Source organism: Berghia stephanieae, chromosome 5 (assembly GCF_034508935.2).
Source record: "Berghia stephanieae isolate SIO BIC M18660-M18661 chromosome 5, UCSD_Bste_1.3, whole genome shotgun sequence".
NCBI classification, from domain to species: domain Eukaryota; kingdom Metazoa; phylum Mollusca; class Gastropoda; order Nudibranchia; family Aeolidiidae; genus Berghia; species Berghia stephanieae.
In genome coordinates this window covers 41,536,479-41,555,864 of record NC_088364.1, presented here as the reverse complement: position 1 = coordinate 41,555,864, position 19,386 = coordinate 41,536,479, and the positions used below count along the sequence as shown (strand labels likewise).

General features: G+C 33.8%; 1 protein-coding gene across 2 annotated transcripts in view; it reads left to right on the top strand.

Moving 5' to 3' along the window:
* The window catches only part of LOC144972936 (Golgi-specific brefeldin A-resistance guanine nucleotide exchange factor 1-like), a 48,579-nt gene extending 30,509 nt beyond the window's left edge, over positions 1-18,070 (top strand). For both annotated transcript variants that reach the window (XM_078914771.1, XM_078914772.1), the window contains exons 29-39: positions 2,771-2,942; positions 3,812-4,002; positions 5,189-5,411; positions 6,227-6,398; positions 7,249-7,484; positions 7,884-8,014; positions 8,305-8,406; positions 10,319-10,432; positions 12,339-12,507; positions 14,211-14,489; positions 15,396-18,070. In XM_078914771.1, coding sequence (XP_078770897.1) covers positions 2,771-2,942; positions 3,812-4,002; positions 5,189-5,411; positions 6,227-6,398; positions 7,249-7,484; positions 7,884-8,014; positions 8,305-8,406; positions 10,319-10,432; positions 12,339-12,507; positions 14,211-14,489; positions 15,396-15,505 — 1,899 coding nt within the window. In that variant the 3' untranslated portion in view covers positions 15,506-18,070. The remainder of the gene's footprint in view (positions 1-2,770; positions 2,943-3,811; positions 4,003-5,188; positions 5,412-6,226; positions 6,399-7,248; positions 7,485-7,883; positions 8,015-8,304; positions 8,407-10,318; positions 10,433-12,338; positions 12,508-14,210; positions 14,490-15,395) is intronic.
* Positions 18,071-19,386: the final 1,316 nt, after the last annotated feature.

The window sequence follows — 19,386 nt, the reverse complement described above, 5'->3', positions numbered from 1 at the left end:
CTACTACTACTACTACTACTACTACTACTACTACTACTACTACTACTACTACTACTACTACTACTACTACACTACTACCACTATACCACTAATATACCTACTACTACTACTAACTACTACTACTACTACTACTACTACTACTACTACTACTACATACTACTACTACTACTACTACTACTACCTACTACTACTACTACTACTACTACTACTACTACTACTACTACTACTACTACTACTATACTACTACTATATACTCACTACACTACTACTACTACTACTACTAACTACTACTACTACTACTAACTACTACTACATACTACTACTACTACTACTACTACTACTACTACTACTACTACTACTACACTACTCACTATACCACTACTACTAACTACTACTACTACTACTACTACTACTACTACTACTACTACTACTACTACTACTACTACCACTAACTAATACTCTACTACTACTAACTACTACTACTACTATACTTACTACTACTACTACTAACTACTACTACTACTACACTACTACTACTACTACTACTACTACTACTACTCTACTACTACTACTTAACTACTACTACTACTACACTACTAACTACTACTACTTACTACTACTACTACTACAACCCACTACTACTACTAACTACTACTACTACTACTACTACTACTACACTACCACTACCACTAACTACATACCTACTACTACTACTACTACTACTACTACTACTACTACTACTACTATACTACTACTACTACTACTACTACTACTACTACTACTACTACTACTACACTACTACTACTACTACTACATAACTACACTACTACTACACTACTACTACTACACTACTACTACTACTACTACTACTACTACTACTACTACTACTACTACTACTACTACTTTCACTATATCACTACTACTACTACTACTACTACTACTACTACACTACTACTACACTACTACTACTACTACATACTACTACTACTACTACTACAACTACTACTACTACTACTACTACTACTACACTACCACTATACTACTACTACTACTACTACTACTACTACTACTACTACTACTACTACTCTACTACTACTTTCACTATTATCACTACCACTACTACTACTACTACTACCACTACTACTACTACTACTACTACTACTATACTACTACTACTACTACTACTACCACTACTACTACTACTACTACTACACTACTACTACTACTACTACTACTACTACTACTACTACTACTACTACTACTACTACTACTACTACTACTACTACCACTACTACTACTACTACTACTTCTACTACTACTACCACATAATACTACTACTACTACACTAACTACTACTACTACTACTACTACTACTACTTCTACTACTACTACTACTAATACCACTACTACTACTACTACTACTACCACTAATACCACTACTACTACTACTACTACCTACTACTACTACTACTACTACTACTACTACTACTACTACTACTACTACTACTACTACTACTACTACTATTACATTTCTATTATGTCTTTTATCGTCCATTATTTTCTAGAAATTTCACGTCTCTCACTGGCCTCATCATTTCTATCACACCGCGCTAACGATTCGTTCACACTCCAACCATCGTTGAGTCCAGACGAAGCAATTTATACTGCATTTCTTCTTATTTGTTTTCAACGTGTATTTGTTTATTGTTGTGCCGACTGTTTTGTTCCCGAAACGCCCATTGTCTGTATTGTTTCCACCGTTTCCTATCCATCTTCACTCTTTCATTAGTATTTTCGGGACCCCATGCTTCAGGCAGCGCCCACCGCTCTCTACTTAGAACAATGCTCCACCGTTGATAAGAATCATTTAAGTGCCATCGTTATTTATATTTACTAAAAACATTACACACACGCACACATTCTCAAACAATTTTTACACCCCTAAACTTGTCTCACACCATTTTTTATGTGGGGCAAAAACAAACAAAAACAACAACAACAACAACAAAAAAACAAACGATCAAAATAAACACGAAGAAGAAATAGATATGATTTCTGTGCCACTTCGTATGACGCATGCGCAGCTGGAAAAGTAACACATTTCTATGACGTTTTGTGATACGTTTCCGAGGAATCCCCAGTTAAAAATAGATTGACCTCTGTAGTCTGAGACTTCACAAGAGTAGTCAGAGACTTGATAGTCAGGGACGAAGTCTGACTCCATGAATAGCTTACTTTCCGTAGTCTCTGACTTCCCAAAGTCTTAGACTACGAAGTCTCAGACTTTGCTATAGTCTGAGACTACCATAGTTCCGCTCCATGAATCAGACCCCAGAAGTTAATCTTTGTGCTGCGGGTGGTTGGATGGGAGCATCACCCTTGAATCATATACCTATGATGTTCGCATGGGTGTACGATCCGATAGTGATGTCGTTTCTTCTCTTTACTAGCCTATCCTGCTTCTTTGGTTTGTGATTGTATTTTTGACAGGGGATATTTTTTTCCTGTAAATCCTCTGCCTGTTTGTTCTTGGTTATTTATAATTTAGCTTATGATATCTTTAGGTTATGATTTTGATTGACATTTGTACTATTTTTGTTAGATTGCTTGTTTTTTTTTGTTTCAGCGGTCTCTCATATAACCTCAATTGTGTTGGAAGAGACCTAAAGCAACAAACAAACAAAAAATAATCTTTGTGCTGATCTTAAACCAAAAATCTTTGAGTATAAATTCTTTTGCCAGCTATCTCATATGTTATTTATGGTTTCAGATTTCCTATGGATTACATGACCTACTTCGTACAAATGCTGCCAACATCCATACCAGTCAGGCTTGGTACACTCTATTCGTTTTGTTAGAGGTGGCAGGAGCAGGAGCTGATCTCCCACCTGTCATGCAAGTCTGTGGTGACGTGGATGTTGCTGATAGTATCACAGATGCAGGTATGTAAAAAAAGTGAATGTGTTTGACATTTGACAGTAAGGCAGATATGCCTACTATCACGGAATATTTTAAGTTATATGAATTTTGGGTCTTTGGACTTGTCAAAAAAGAAATTTTGTTGTTATAGCACATACCATATTACAAGGGAGCACCAATCCTAATAAGTCCCCCCCCCCCCCCTCGTAATTCTTCTAATATCATCTTTTTTAATGCAAGTTATAATGAGACACCCTCTTCTTCTGCTTCTTCTTCTTCTTCTTCTTCTTCTTCTTCTTCTTCTTCTTCTTCTTCTTCTTCTTCTTCTTCTTCTTCTTCTTCTTCTTCTTCTTCTTCTTCTTCTCGTTTGGAGGATCAATCTGCATTTGACATCCACATGAATACATGAACAAGTAAATGAGATAACAACAATTTGTTTTCAGTGAGGTTTCTTATCTGTCACAGAAACAATTTTCTTAAGCATTTAATCCTCCAGCATCAGGTGGTAGGTGGTTCCGGTCTAATCGCAGAGGGAAAGAACAAATGTTTCTGCGTCTCTAGGATGGACAATTTATGATTATTTCTCTGTGTTCATCTTGATTTTGGTTTGATTGATTTTGGTAGGGTGACTTCAATTTGATTGAGTATTATTTTTTTGTCTCTCTTTCTGCATATGCACTTCAAAAAACAGTATCATGGGCCTTAATTACAGCCTGTAGGATAGTGAAAATAAATAAAGTATTAGTCCGTTACTTTCATATTTTCAAAAGTGTCCTTTCATTTATTCTGTTTATGAATATTTTAAAAAATCATGTTTTCTCATATGGTTTCATGGTTGTTTTTTTAATTAAAAAAAATAATTTACTTCTTTTTAAAAATAAAAACTTTATAGGAGCTCAAAGTGACAGTGAGATTCAGAGTGTGAGTGGTGCTTCAGACTGCGATAGAGGGTACACGTCTGACAGTGAGATCTATGATTCTCAACAAGGCAGACAACATGGGTCATCTCCCAGGCAAGGATCGTCTAGACACTGGGAGGACTTGGAGCTCAAGCCTGCTCCTGATAACAGTAGCTGGTTGATGGTAAGCCAGTTAATAATATTCTCATATTGATTGCTTATGTTGCAATCTAGTTATCTAATGGTTGTCCTGTAGAGCCATAATGTCCGTAGTTGTCCTTCAAAGCCATTGGGCCCATGGAGCCAGAGTTTATCCTGGTTTCTATAGCGTGAAACGGACAAGAGCAATTGCTTGTTATCCTTAGGATGCTAGTCTAACACAAAGTACTTTCTGCCAAATCTATCAGACTCAACTACCTATTCACTGCTGGGTGGACATAGGGGTCAGAAAAAATCACCACTGCACCCGGGATCGATCTTGGTCTCTTTGTATGTGAAGCAAGTTCTCTACCAACTAACAGGACCGTAGAGCCAGACTGAATTCCTATATCTGAAGCATTAAATGGACAATGATAATTACTTGGTACCCTTTAGATAGGTGCAGTCTATATATAAAAAAAAAAAAACCCAACTTTCTGCCATATCTGATTGAGATTCAGCTACCCAATTCTGGGTGGACAAAGGGGTCAAAAAAAAACATTGACTCTGTGTGGACTCAAACCAGGCATGTTTTGGTGTGAGTAGAGTGCACTACCAGTAGTTAACAGCTTTTCAAGTTGTTTGTAAACGGTGCTAACCACTTAGATTTTCTTTTCAGTCAAGAAAGTACAAAAAATAGAAATTTTTTTTTTTTTCATAATTGCCTTTTTCTATATAAGGAGAGGTTTTTGATAATGAAGAGGACAGTTAAAAATTTTTTTAATACATGTATAGAGTATTGTTGGGAGTAATTAGTTTACTGGTTGAATGTATGCATTACTCTTTCTTTGTTTTCCTACTCATATCATTATTTTGATAATAAGAGTTTACCAGTCATAAAAGAGAACAAGCTATTCCATTCATTACAGTACGATAAGATACTATTGTCTAGGTTTTTCATGAAGGAATGAAGATATCCATCAAAGGAATGTAGATGTGAGAACATTTGTGATTTGTGATATTGCCCAGGTCCTTGAGATGAGGCACTTCAACTAGCCATGGCACATTGATATATACGTTTGGAAGCAATTGGTATTTAGAAATCTCTTATTTTGTAAACAAAACAAAACAAAAAAGCAAAGAAAAACATATGACAAAATAAAGCCAATTCCGCCATTTTAGATATATAATTGAGTTTAAGTAAATGTCATTTATTGCATGATCTTTTTAAGGTCAACAAGGAGAAACAGCTTGCAGGAATTAGCACCACCAATCTGATAAATCAGTACAGTATTGATCTCAATGAGGCCAAGCTGTTCCCTGACACCAGGGCTCTACTCAAATCATCAGAAACCTTGACCTTTCTGGTACGAGATGCAGCCCATGTGACCCCATACAACTTTGAAAGCTGTGTACATTGTATCCGGACTTTTGTGGAAGCTAGTGTCAACGGATGTGAGTATTCTCAAATCTTGTTTGTGATTTGGGTTTCCTTGCATTGTGTTTTTAAAAAATATGTGAACAAATTTTCCCTCAATTTTGTTTAAAGGCTTTTTTATAGTTTTGATTTGAGGTTTTGTTGTGAATATATGATATTATCTAATATCAAAAGATACATCTGTTTAGAAATCATTTTGTATGTGCGGCTTTGTGGTCTAGAGGTATGACACTCGCCTTAGGACTTGTATAGGGATGTCAAATGTCAGTTTTTTAAAAGGCTTTTTCCGTTTTATTCACACCTCCAGCTTTTCCCATCTCCAAGAAGAAGACCGCTGGAGTCCTTCTTCTCAAGACAGAAATAATAATGTTGTTTTTGATGCAACAAAGGCCCCATATATTTGCAAAAGAAAGGGAAGATTATTAGAGATGTTTTTGTTCGTTCATTTACAAAGTTTGTTTTATTTAGGTGAGCTATAATGCTCTGATAATTTTCTTTTTTTTTTCAAAAATTATTTGACATCCCTGTTTGTAGGTCCTTGGTTTAAGTTCCACTCTGGGCAGTGCAAAGTCTAGTTCTTGGAAAAGGCTTTTTATTCACAATTTTTCACTGTACTCAGATGTAAAATTAGTAAAAAATATAATATTGCTTACATGTGTGATGTCTTGTGTTACATGATAAATTTTGCTGTTGGCAAGGGACCCCTTGTAAACCTCTTTGCTCAAGTTTTTTGGGTTTAAAAAACCCGAGATATATCGTTAATTTGAGAATGACTATAAAGGTGTCTGCCATTTTGAATTGATTGCAGCTATTTATTTAACTCTTATTTCAGGGAAACATAGAAATTCTCCTCCCCGAAGTGGGTCAGTTATGGAGGGTAAGATGAGTAGACAGAAGAAGAAGAAAGACAAAAGCAAGATGAGTAAATCAATGTCAACACCAGAACATTTACAGGATGGAATGAACTCAGATGATGACCCAGATGGAGAAGCCACACAGAGCAGGTAGTTTATTTTATTGAGACTAGCAAGCCTCCCTACATCTTTGATGTAAACATGCTCCTAACGGTTAAAAAAAAAATAACAAAAGCAGAATAACATCAGCTCATTTATTTTCTTATTTGTTAACAGACAGCTATTGATGTTATGCATTTAGTAATGAACTCACAACATCTGCCAGCCGGATAAAACATACAAACACACAAAACCACGTGTAACGTTTATAGTCTGATTTATACAATTTAGTGAGAAGAACTTATAAAAATGTCTGGCTAAATAAGATGGAACGACATTGATGTCACTCAGCTCTTTGTTATTGTTTTTAGACAGCCATTTTTAATTATGTAGTTCTCACCAAATTCTATCAATCAAGACTATAAATGTTTAAGGTTACACATAGTTTTGCGTAGTTGTGCATTGTATCTGGCTGGCGGATGTTATGAGTATTGTGTCTAAATGCATGACATCAATATTTGTCAAGCAAGTTTGCAGGATGTCTTTCATCCCATATTTTAACTGGACAAATATCTAGTTGTTAACATCCCCCTCTCTCTCTCTCTCTCTCTCTCTCTCTCTCTCTCTCTCTCTCTCTCTCTCTCTCTCTCTCTCTCTCTCTCTCTCTCTCTCTCTCTCTCTCTCTCTCTCTCTCCTCACTCCCCCTCTCTTTGCCATGTGTATTTGTGAATGTGTGTGTCTCAGAGTCTGTGTGTGCAAAAGAGAGAGATAGAGAGAGAAGGGACACAGAACAATACTGATACACATGAATCTAAATGACTTGAGAGCAGATAAAATATTGCTTTGAAACAATGCCAGCTTATTCAAACCAAGCAACTTATTAAAATTTGTTTCCTTCCAGCCTCCAGCTACTGTCCATACAACTCCTGGACTTGATGCACACCCTCCACACCAGGGCTGCTTCCATATTTAGCTCCTGGGCCAAAGAATCATCTGTGGGAGTGTCACCAAGGTACGGAGACTGCGACCAACAGCAGCAATATCAACAACATAAGCAACAGACAGATGTGGCTCGAGGGATTCTGGATGCTGGGACCTCAAACTTGTGGGCAAAATGCTGGTGTCCTCTATTACAAGGTAAAACTATATCATCCAAATAATGTCAGAGTTCAAAGAAATCAATTCTATATCATACCATTTTTTATATTTGTTTTTTAAATATCTGTTATGATATTTTCATATAAATTTTGTTTTTCTTTTGTGGAAGAAAGGATAGAATAAGGCATTTTTAGTCTATGTTCGATTTTACACAAACTTGACGCCATATCTTACTATTTTCATGAAGGGAACGATAATTGTTGAAGTTACTGTTGACTTGATGAAAATGGTCAGCTTCAGTCATAAGCAGATAAAGATTAAGAAAAATTATGATTTGAGAGAAATGTTGACCCTCTGCCGATTAACATGTGTCGATAAGGTGATTGAATATTTTAAACATATTTTTGAAGGGGTTAACTTTTATATTCTGTCTTCTAGGTATTGCCAGATTGTGTTGTGATGCTCGCCGAGCAGTCAGGAGTCAAGCTCTGACCTATTTACAGAGGGCATTACTAGTCCATGACTTACAAACCCTGACAGCCATGGAATGGGAATCTTGCTTCAATAAGGTAAAGGCACAGTATTTGTTAGTTTTTGAGTTGTTCATTTTCTTTTTTTTTTTAACTGTGGTACTTTGCTTTATCTTTTTCTTTTTTTTTTTAGATCTGTCACATAACAAATATTGTTGTCAGGTAGGGTAGTGTGACATTTTAAGGGAGTGGGGCCCACCTATCTGGGTCAGTGTGCTTAATAGGGATGAAACGTTTTATATTGTTTATTTAAATGATTTGCTGCTCTGTTGAACCAGTCAAGCTGACATACTGAAAAGTGAACCCATCATATTATTTTTATGTTCCAGGTTTTGTTTCCATTGTTAACTAAACTATTAGAAAATATCAATGCACAAGATCCTGCTGGAATGGAGGAAACAAGGATGAGGGCGTCTACTCTTCTCTGCAAGGTGGATTATTTACCTTCCTTTGTCGCATTTTATTCTTCACTTTTTTTCTCTCCTCTCATTTATTTAATTGTTGATTATAATTAGATTATGGAGAAAGTTCAGGGGAACTGTGTCATTAGCAAGCATAAAAGAAATATAAATATGAGATTTGTCAGTGAAAATAGTTTTAATAATGATGTGGTTGAGGCTATTTGTTTTGAGGTTGGTATGAAAGATTGAAACAATGAAACAATGCAACCCATTTGAGTAGGGCTAAATCAATTGCCCTTTGATAGAAAATTCCTGGGTTTGAATTTGAAATAATATATGGATTTTTAAGTTGCGTGACTCTGATTTTTTAAAGCTTCTGGCTTATACATGCTGGCTTTAAAACAAGATTTGTTGCCTTACAAATAGTCTAGTTATTTTATTTTTTACCAAATAGTAGGCTACCCAATTAGAGCTGGGTGAATACACTGAGCTGAAATAATATAAAAACCACTCAGACCAGTTTCTGACTTTGGTGTAGGTGTAACACATCCCACTTGCTTTGACTATAAGACCCAAAGTTAAAATCCATCTGTAGGAAGTGTGGCGTTAATTTTTTGTTAAAGGCCCCTTTTTTTTATATAAACATTAATCCATTTCAGTGAAGAAAGGGTGTGTTGTCACAGATAACTTCATGTAAAACAATGCTGTGTTTGTCCAACATTATTGTATCAGTGCTCTATAAGGCTGTATGTGATGTTTTGTTTATCAAATATAGCTTACCTGCCAGGAGAAATAAAAATTGTTGTTACTTATATGACCCTAAAATTTCACATGGGCAAATAGATCTCTAAAACTAAACTAAATAGTACATTTGAAGCTGTGAACTGTATAAATATGAACATTTTGATAGTATTTGATGGCTTTGTAAAAAAGGCAAAATATGTACAGTCCACTCCGGATAATCGCAACTGGGTTTTTGTTTCAATCAAATTGCTCAGTCTGTGGTACACTAAGAAAAATGTTTACAACAACCGGTTTGAGTTTACCATATACATGTAAAATGTTGCAATAGGAAACTCAACTTCAGTTAATCGCAACATTTTCGCTGATGTGTTGCGATTATCCAGAGTGGACTGTAATAATAAATTATTATTTTTGGCTGCATAAGGGTTGACCCAAAAATTCTTTATTACATATTTTGTTCTTTTATAAAGCAATTATTTTCATATTTTTGGAGTACTCACAGCATACTAATAAGCCATGGTTAAGGTCTCAAATAATTCAATATTTATTTTCCAATTGAGCTATGAGGTCCTTCATTCTCAACGGTCATTTATTTATTATTATCTGGGTGGGGATCCTGACCTCCCATAGTGGGCAGGGAGGTACATGCTGTGTCTTCTATCCCCCCATACCCGTTTCCCAATTGTTTCCTGTCATTGTCTTGGAATGGGATTACTTAGTTTTGTCCTGATCCTTGCCGGAGCTCCTTGGCTGGGAGGGAAACAGTCGAATGTATAGTTATAGTTTTGGGAGATGATATTTTTTTCCTTGTAAATCATCTCTCTGTTATGCATTGTATTATGTTGAGTTTAGATATTATATTATATGATTGGTAAACATTTGAGTGTATTCCTCTTAGTTGGGGCCTGTGCTTGTGTCTGGATGACTTTTAGGTGATCTCAAACTAAGTACATTGGTGGTATGCTCTTGGAATCTACATCTGATCCCTATTTGTTCCCAGTTCCCCTATGTCTTACTTTTTCTTGGGTGCTTTAATTGTAATTCTACAACTTTTTACTATCCCATTTTCTTCCTTTTTACTGGCGCTGATATAACCTAAATGTGTTGCAAGCGCCGTAAAACCCTTAAAAACAAAAACAAACAAACATTTATTATTATTAGGTGTCTAGTCTTTAATTGACAAATGATTGTTTTCCAGGTATTCCTGCAACATCTGAGTCCCCTCCTGTCTTTGGCCACCTTCACAGCGTTGTGGCTGACTATCCTGGACTTCATGGAGAAATATATGAGTGCTGATAGGAGTGACTTGTTGGTGAGTTTACATCACTGATTGTTACATTTTGTAGGTTAATCCATACTTAACATGGGCATTTCAGAGGCTGCCTATATAATATTTTAAGATTTTCAGACCTGCCTACTTTTACGAAAAATTAGTAGAATTATGAAATATTGGCTTCAATTTCAGAAGTCCGTGAGCATCTCTAAGTCATTTACACTTACTGAAAATGAAAGTTGATGCCAGCCTACATAATTTTAAGGATTTTGAAGTGTTTATTATCCTTTTGAGGGTAAATTGTTGATTTTTAACGTTAACTTTAGTGATAACAATTTTTATCTCCTTAGAATTTTGAATATTTCAAGTATGCAGGTCTGGATTTCAAACCATTTGACACTAACACTAAAAATACTTTGAAATAGATTGTTTATAGATCAATTTAGAATTTAGAAACGGGTAGTTTGGCAATTAAAGAAAGGAAATATTGAATAAAATCTGTGAAATTGATTGACTTGCGATTTGATAATAATGAAAAAGCTATGTTTATCAAATTTCCTCTAATTTTTTTTATTTTTGTAAAAGAAGGGAAAAAATAAGATGGCATTGGTATATGAGGCTGTGCCAAAAGGTCGTTTTCAAAACATTTGCTTCAAAAATACTGCAATACTAAGTTACTTTGAAAAACTTTGGATGAAAATTGATTTCATCAATTTCTCTGAATTAAATTATTAAAGTTAAACCAAAAACTGACTTTCTGGCATCTCAGTTATAGTAGTTATAGCTTTTTAAAGGATTGAAAAAGTTAGGACAAAGTTTATGATTTGTGTCCACTCTGTTTGAATTTTTTAGAAGCTATTTCTACTATTCTATTGGTGCCAGATCGTCAGTTCTTGGTTTATTTTTTGCTATCCCAACAGGTAGAAATTGATGAAAACAAGTTTTTCTCCTTAGTTTTTCCAACCAACTAAGTATTAGAGTATTTTTGTGACGCATGTCATGAAAATGTCCTTTTGGCACAGCATCATATACAGATTTTTAAAAAATTCGAGTTTGTCCAATTCAGATTTTTCCTCCAAATTTGGAATTTAAAAGAAAAAAATAATTACGGAAATAATTAATATGTTCCATATAGAACTGTTATGAATTAAAAGAAGGATAACAATGCAGATGTTGTTTTGATATTTATTTCACATTGAAACAATGACAAGATTTTTCTCGTTTTTAAATTTAAAAAATCAAACTTCTAAAACTATATTACTTATTCGTTGCTTTAATGATAATTTGGTCTTTTACTTGAACAACTACAACTACATTTATCACAAGAACCATTACACATTTGATGTGATTTTAAAGTTTGCATTGCTGGAGTTTTTTTTTTTTTTTTTTTTAATTTAAAAAAAAAGAGGGAAATTAGGATTATTTACCCTAAAAAAAAACAAAATTAAAAAGAGGAAAAACAAAGAAAAATTAAAATGCAAATATTGTTTGCTATCCCTAGCAAATCAGGTGCTGGATTTTCTACACTTGAAGCAACTTTCACCACAATCATTTAATTTTACAAGATAAAATAAAATTGAAGATGACAATTTCCGGTTTAAAAAAATAATAAAGTTTAAAAACTATAGTTGGAACATAAGCGATCTAATAGAGGGGTTTACTTCTGGTTGTCAATTGCAAGCTATTTGTGACACTTTCTATTTTTTTATTAGCGTTCAGAATGCTAATTTTCCTGTATTTTTTTCAAAAATGGAAGGGGAAAAAACCCCCTTGCAATCAACTACTCACAAAACACATCTTGACACATCCTCATACTTATTGACTAAATATAGATCCCAGTCCTCTAGCAAAGATCATCTTATAGCTATTTTTGTAACATAATCCCTTTTGAACAAGTTTTCTATTTTAAAAATTAGCCATCAAACACAACCTTTTTTATCTACAGTCGGAAGCCATTCCAGAAAGTCTCAAGAACATGCTCCTGGTGATGGATACAGCTGGGATTTTCCAGACAGCAGATGGCACTGAGTCACAGTTATGGCGATTGACCTGGGACAAGATTGACACTTTCCTGCCTAAACTCAGAACTGAACTCTTCAAACCATTTGAACCTGGTAATAAATCCCTTGTTATAAAAGGAAAGCAAGGAACAAAAAAAAAAAAAAAAAATACACACACACACAAAACAAACAAGCCTTTGATAATATTACCCAAAATGAAAAATGAAAGAAGAAAATTGTTATGAGATATAAGCCTGGGCTGTTCAGGTTTCAGTGCAAAGCTATCAATTAAAACTCCCAAGATTTGTCTAACCAATCAGAATGCTGATATATATACATTTTTTTTACAGCACTTTAATTGGTTTGCAAAATTAGTCCTATCAACTATCCTCTTCAAAGTACTACCCTATCCCACCACTACCTGTCATAATTTGCTCTTGCCCAATATGATCTAATACAAAGAGAGAAAAAGTTAAAATGTTTGGTTAGGTTTTTAAACCAAAACTTCAAAACTTTTAAGATATTATGTCATGCATAAAGATGACCATAATCCTAAGCATTTTTGTTTGGAATCGTTGATATACTAATCTTTCTTATTTATCTTGATTGCATTTTTCTATGTCATTGGTTTCTCTCAAAATTCTTAACCCTAAACTCTAATCTGATATCATGTCTGATCCTTTTAGTATGCCTGCAGTTAAGAATAATAGTCTGAGGGTTTATGACTTGAAAGAAATGCAGTCTTGCTGATATAGGATTAAAACAATATTATAGTATAGTGATCAGCTACATACACTTCTATTAAGGCTACCTACCGATGGTTAAATAAAAAGTTGGAAAACCAATCAAATAATTTATAAGATATGAGTAGTTATCAGCACTATTCAGCTTAATTGTTAATCTTCCAATATACATTTTTTTTCTTACAACCAATTATATGGTTGCAAGAGAAGACGTAGAAAGAAGAAAAAGTTTATCGACTGCCACACTTAATATACTATTTAACATAAGTAAGGATTAGAAAAGATAAAATGAAAATACAATCCTTGTAAAATCAGGACTTATGTACAACCTCGGAACATGGGCACTGACTGGAACTGAAGAACAAAAATTAAACAGATTCCACAGAAAACAACTTGGAGTCCTGAATATACAATACCTCAAAACTAAGCAGCAAAACACTGTACAAATAGAGTAATGAAATATCCTTATCTAACCAAATCCTGGAGGCAAGATGGTGACTTTTTGGGCATATACTCATTCCACCCGATCTGGACACAAGACATGTAAAGGCAGACCTACCACATCAATTCACACTGTCCTAAAGAGAAACCCAAAACACCTTCAAAGTAACCAAGAATTAAAATCAAAGGGAGATTATCTGATTTTATCGTCCATAGCAAAAGACAGTGAACTGCGGAAGGAATTGATACAGACGATTAAGGAGGCAGCTAAGACATCCCGACCGGATGATTGGGAAGTGAAATGCCTTAAGTAAATAAGTAAAATATCGTTGTAACTGCAGACCTTACCATTTTCAAAAATAGTATTGCAACTATGATGCCACCCGGATTTTATTCACAAGGGAATGAATTGCATTAATTATTATCTTATTGAAATTGGTATAATATGGTTTGAGCTTAGAATGTGATCAAACTCCTGTAAATTATCGGATTTTATTCACAAGGGAATGAATTGCATTAATTATTATCTTATTGAAATTTGTATAATATGGTTTGAGCTTAGAATGTGATCAAACTCCTGTAAATTATTTAAATCCTAAGAGTTACCTCTCAAATGAACTAATCTTATTTCAGAACCACGACAAGGACAGATGGAACGCCAGGACACAACAAGCCTATCTGGTAACACACCAATCACAAACCAAACATCATCCCAGCCTGCACAGGCTCTCCTTCAACAACAACAACAAGAGCAGGAGCAACAACAGCAGCAGCTTTTAGAACAACAGCAACAATTACAGCAGCAGCATCCGTATCCAACAACTGACAACCAACAACAACAACACAATGATCAGACCTCTTCCAATACGTTTGATGATGTTCCTTTGGAAGGAATTATGGTTGTTGCACCTGGTAAGTTCCCTCATTTTAATTGCTTAGCAAACAAACTCATTGACAAATTTTCAAGCAATGTTCATCAAGTTTTGTGTATTGATTTTATCACTCACCTCTGGATTTGGAGATTGTGGGTTTGAATCCGAGTCAAAGGTTTAGGTTTTTGTGGGCTAAAAATTTTTTTTCTTTAACATTGTCTTTTACATAAATTTATGATTTATTTTGAAAGAGATATTTAAACTAATAAGATCCATTCAGCTTCAAAACGGTAGGACAAGCCTTGAGTTCATACAAAATTTCCTAGTGGGCCTTTAAAGAATGGCCTTAAAAACAGAATGTTTTATATAATCTTGTTTGGGATAACTTTTTACCAAAATCTAACAGACTTTTTGTGTTGTGGAGTGAAAGAAATAAGAAGAAAAGAAAGAAAGAAAAAGAAATGGCTCATTCTCATTTTAAAAAATAGAAATCGTTAGACAAAAAGGTGAGTTTTCAATTTAGATTTGAAAGCTGATAATGAGTCAGCACTTCTAATATTCTAGGGTAGAGATTTCCAAAAATGGGATGTCGAAAATTCAAACAATTGTTCACCAACTTTGTGGAATGTTTTAGGTTTAGATAAGATTGATCACATGACAAAAATGATGGGTTCTATCTTTTTGTGTCACCCGACATTATGTTATGTTATGAGTTTCCTATGATCCTTCCATTGAGATATAAAACATGACATTTCTCATGATAACTTATGACGGACTTTAAAAAGGCATCTAATTATTTTCTTGAAAAGGGCATTTAACAAAAATTATTTCTTGAGATTTTATTTGTTAATTAGCATATCTATTGTGTTTTAAAAAGAAGTTGTTGAAGTAAATATTAAGGTGACATAAATGATTATGATATCTCAATCCTTCAATATTTTCTCAGAGCGTCCAGCAAGTCCATTAATGAATCAACCCCAGTCAGCAACAGCTCCTTCCTACATCCTGCAACCTCCATTACCCCACATTCCCTCGACAATGGGAACCTCTGAGTGATGACACCATGAAATAAAATGGATATTTTACATACAAATGTCTTGACCCTTGCTGTTCAAACTGAACCATGGTCTGTTGGATCCTTTACCTTACTTCTTTTAACAAGATTAACTTAGTTGCAGCAATGAATTAAGCACAATTAGTACATTTACCCTGATGGTACCTTAAACAATTTCATACCACGATAATTGAAAAAGAAAAAATAATGATGTTTAGCTCCTCAGGCACACAGAATTGGAGAGTCCTTGTTTTTATAATGTAGTGGGCAATTGCAATTTCTTGCTATCCTCTCAATAAGATGCTTGTCTTTTGCAAAATACTTTTTGCCATGTCTTATAATTGATAAGTGATATAATAACCACTAATTGCACATGAGGTCTTTCAAAAAATTGTTGATCTAAAAATGAATGAAATTAGAATCAATTGTGTTTGATCTGACGGAGGCATAAAATTTCATACCATCAAATCTACTATCACAGGTCATTTCAAGAAGTTTTCTGGTGCAACCAGTGTTGTCATTGCTAAATGAAGATTGCAAAGCCCAAATTATTTTGGAGATAATTAACATACATGATTTGTACTGGCTCAGACAAATCAGTTACTTTGACTATCTGTATTATTCTTAAATCCCCATTTGGCACATATTTACTTTTCCATTGATTTTTGGTAGGTTGTTGAAAGGTGCTGACAGAAGATTTTCCTTTTTTTTCTTCATCAAGTCATAAGCTATTTGCTCTGAAGTAAGTTTCCTTATGAGATACTAGAGTCTCAATTGCTGAGTAACAAAACAAATTTCATTGCAACATCCATTTTTTAATCAAAGGGCTTATTGAGACTACTGTTATAACAATAAAAGTTATGATAACTAGTTATGTATCAGAAAAATTAAAATGTTGAATTCTTCTCACGATGCAAAGCAGCGAATCTTATTCATATTTGTCTTTTTTTGTTTGTTTTTTTCTTTCATCTCAAATTAAGTATACAAATCAGTCTTTAACTGAAATTTCAGCCTCCCCCCTTTCCACTTTCATTATTGTTTCTTTTTTTTTTGACATTTCAGAAGAATCACAATTTGTTTTGACTGTAACTAATGTTGTGATTTTTGTTGTGGGCAATATTGATTAAAAAGATGTACATAAAATTTTATGAATAACAAGGAATATGTACAGTGTACATTGTATTATGCGCTAATTTATTATTACAGTGGATTCTGTCATGCTAACCTTTCTCATCCAGATGAGCTCTGCTCAGATAAAAACTCTATTTCTACTTCAAGGCAACATAGATATTATGTCAGTCAGTTTAAGAGGTGATGTATAGGACTTTTGAAATGTTGCAAGAATTTGTGCTATTGTTCTTGTTTTTTGCTGATATGGATGCTTAACACTATAATTTTAATGCTATATTTCCCTTCACAAAATATGGTTGTTGGTATCACAGGCTGTAAGATTATTTTACAGGCAATACAAATGAATCAATTCAAATGAAGATGTCTAAATAAATGTTATTTAGGCAGTAGGTCATGCACAGACACTTTTTCTTATATTTACTTTTGCCGACAAATCAGAATGCAGTAGCTTTCAAAATCAGCTTTCTGATCGGCGGGATGGAAACAAAGGTAGGACGAAGTTCCCAATGTTTGCTGTTGAATAAATATCTCTTGATGTCCTCCTATGTTCCCTTTTAACGATTATCATTTTTATTGATTCACAAGATTATGTTGGTTGCCAAGAAGAAACCTGGTCATGCCAACATATCTCAACTAGATACGCTCAACAACATTTTTCTTTATAATTTGAATTGTGGTGTGAAATGAGAGACAGGAAAGATGATTTTATTTCAAGTAATGGTTCTAGGAATTGGACCTTTTCCTTTCTTTTGTATCAAGAGATACTACCTTACCAGACCATATTGGTTCTCTGGCGCATGTTGCATAGAATTGAAATGATTTTTCAAGCATTAATTGATCTTCATATTTAATTGAATAATTTTGTTTTCTCAATAATTTTTTTTTTTTTGAGCAGTAAGTAATCAGAAATTAATGCTGGGTGGGGTCTTTTGACCTCCCATGGTGGACAGGAGGTCACTTCCTCTGTCTTCTATCCCCCTATATCTGGTTTCTGAGTTGCTGTCTGTCTGTCTTGGAATTTGATTACTTAGTTTTGTCCTGACCCTTGCCGGAGAGAGAATCAACTGTATTGTGTTAGTTTCGGGAGGTGATTTTTTTTCCCTTCTAAATCATCTATTTGTAAAAATGTGAGTATTCCTCTTAGTTGGATCATGTGCTGTTGTCCGAATGAGACTTTTAGGTGATCACAAAGTACATTGATTGTATGCTCTTAGAATATACACCTGTTCCCTTTAAAAAAAAAAACAATTCCTCTTTGTCTTACCTTTTCTTGTCTGCTTTAATTGCAATTTTTATTCTAGAATTTTTTTTTACTTTCCCATTTTCTTCCTTTTTACTGATGCTGAAACGACCTTAATGTGTCACCAGCACCGTAGAGCCCTTAAAAACAAAACACAAGAATTAAATGAGTAATCCAAAAAAAAAGAAGAAAAAAACTGTTACCTGATGGAAAAGGAATGAACGAAATAGAATATTTAAACTTTTTATTATCGGCTGAAGAAGGGTTTTCAGCCCAAAACATTCTTAGTTTAGTATTTTCTTCTTTTGTGAAGCTGTTCTATTTATTTTTATTCATGACTTTTTACAGTCCAAGCTTATTATTCACTACTACTGATGGGTAAGTGGTAGTTGATAAAAATTTAGGATTCCTGCAGGGAAACAGTCACTGTGAAATCCTATTATTTGGACTAGTTTAAAATTCCAAACAGTTAAATTGCAATTCTTGTAATGCTTGCATTTGAACAATTTTCGAATTACAAACAATTACTCTGCAATCCTAGTAACGCTTGCATCTTAACAAGTTTGGTATTTAAAATGTGAGATTACAGGAGTCCTCAACAGGTTTTGACTTTTGAATGCCTGATTCTTTGTCAAAATTTTGTTTATCAACATTATCGTCCCTGCTTTGTTGCTTTGGCTGAAGTATAGATTTGGTGGTTTGACTGCAAATTTATTTAAATTAGATTTCATTTTGCATCAGCATTTATTTTTGCACACCTATGAGCAGCATATGTGCTTGAATCAAATATATTTGAGCATGTGGATTTGAACAATTCTTGCGCTATGTTTTTTGTTTTACCAAAAAAAATGAATTGTTTTAAAAAGATATATATATATATATATATATATATATATATATATATATATATATATATATTATATATATATATATATATATAAATATATAAACAAAAACCATGAAATAATAGTGCTCAACTTTAGTATAAAAGGAGCTATTTTTATATATATATAAATATATTATTATATAATATATTATATATATTTATATATATATATATAATATTTATATAAATTAATGTAATTTCCCCATGTCATATACATTGGTCTAGTCACCTTTAGTTTGGAACTTTTTGTCCTTTAATTAGTGGACCCCAATAGTGATTACATCTTCATGGGCAGAGTTCAATTTTACTCGAACTTTGCTTTGTTGTAGATAATGGGAGATATTTATTATAAAGTGTGAATGATAGAAAAATTTTATGGAGTCCTATTTTATTATCAAGTCTCATCTTTGAATTGTCTTGGAATTTCTTGCAATTTATTTATTTTGCTTATGGAATAAGGGAGATAATTACAAGAATATTTGTTGGCACATCATGCTGATAGAAATGATAAAAGGGACTGTACAAGATTTGATTCACTTTATTGACAGTATAATTTTCTTGAAAGAAAATAATTTGATTTTTTTCCCCTGCTATGATATGTCATGTATTATTCCAAATAAAAATGA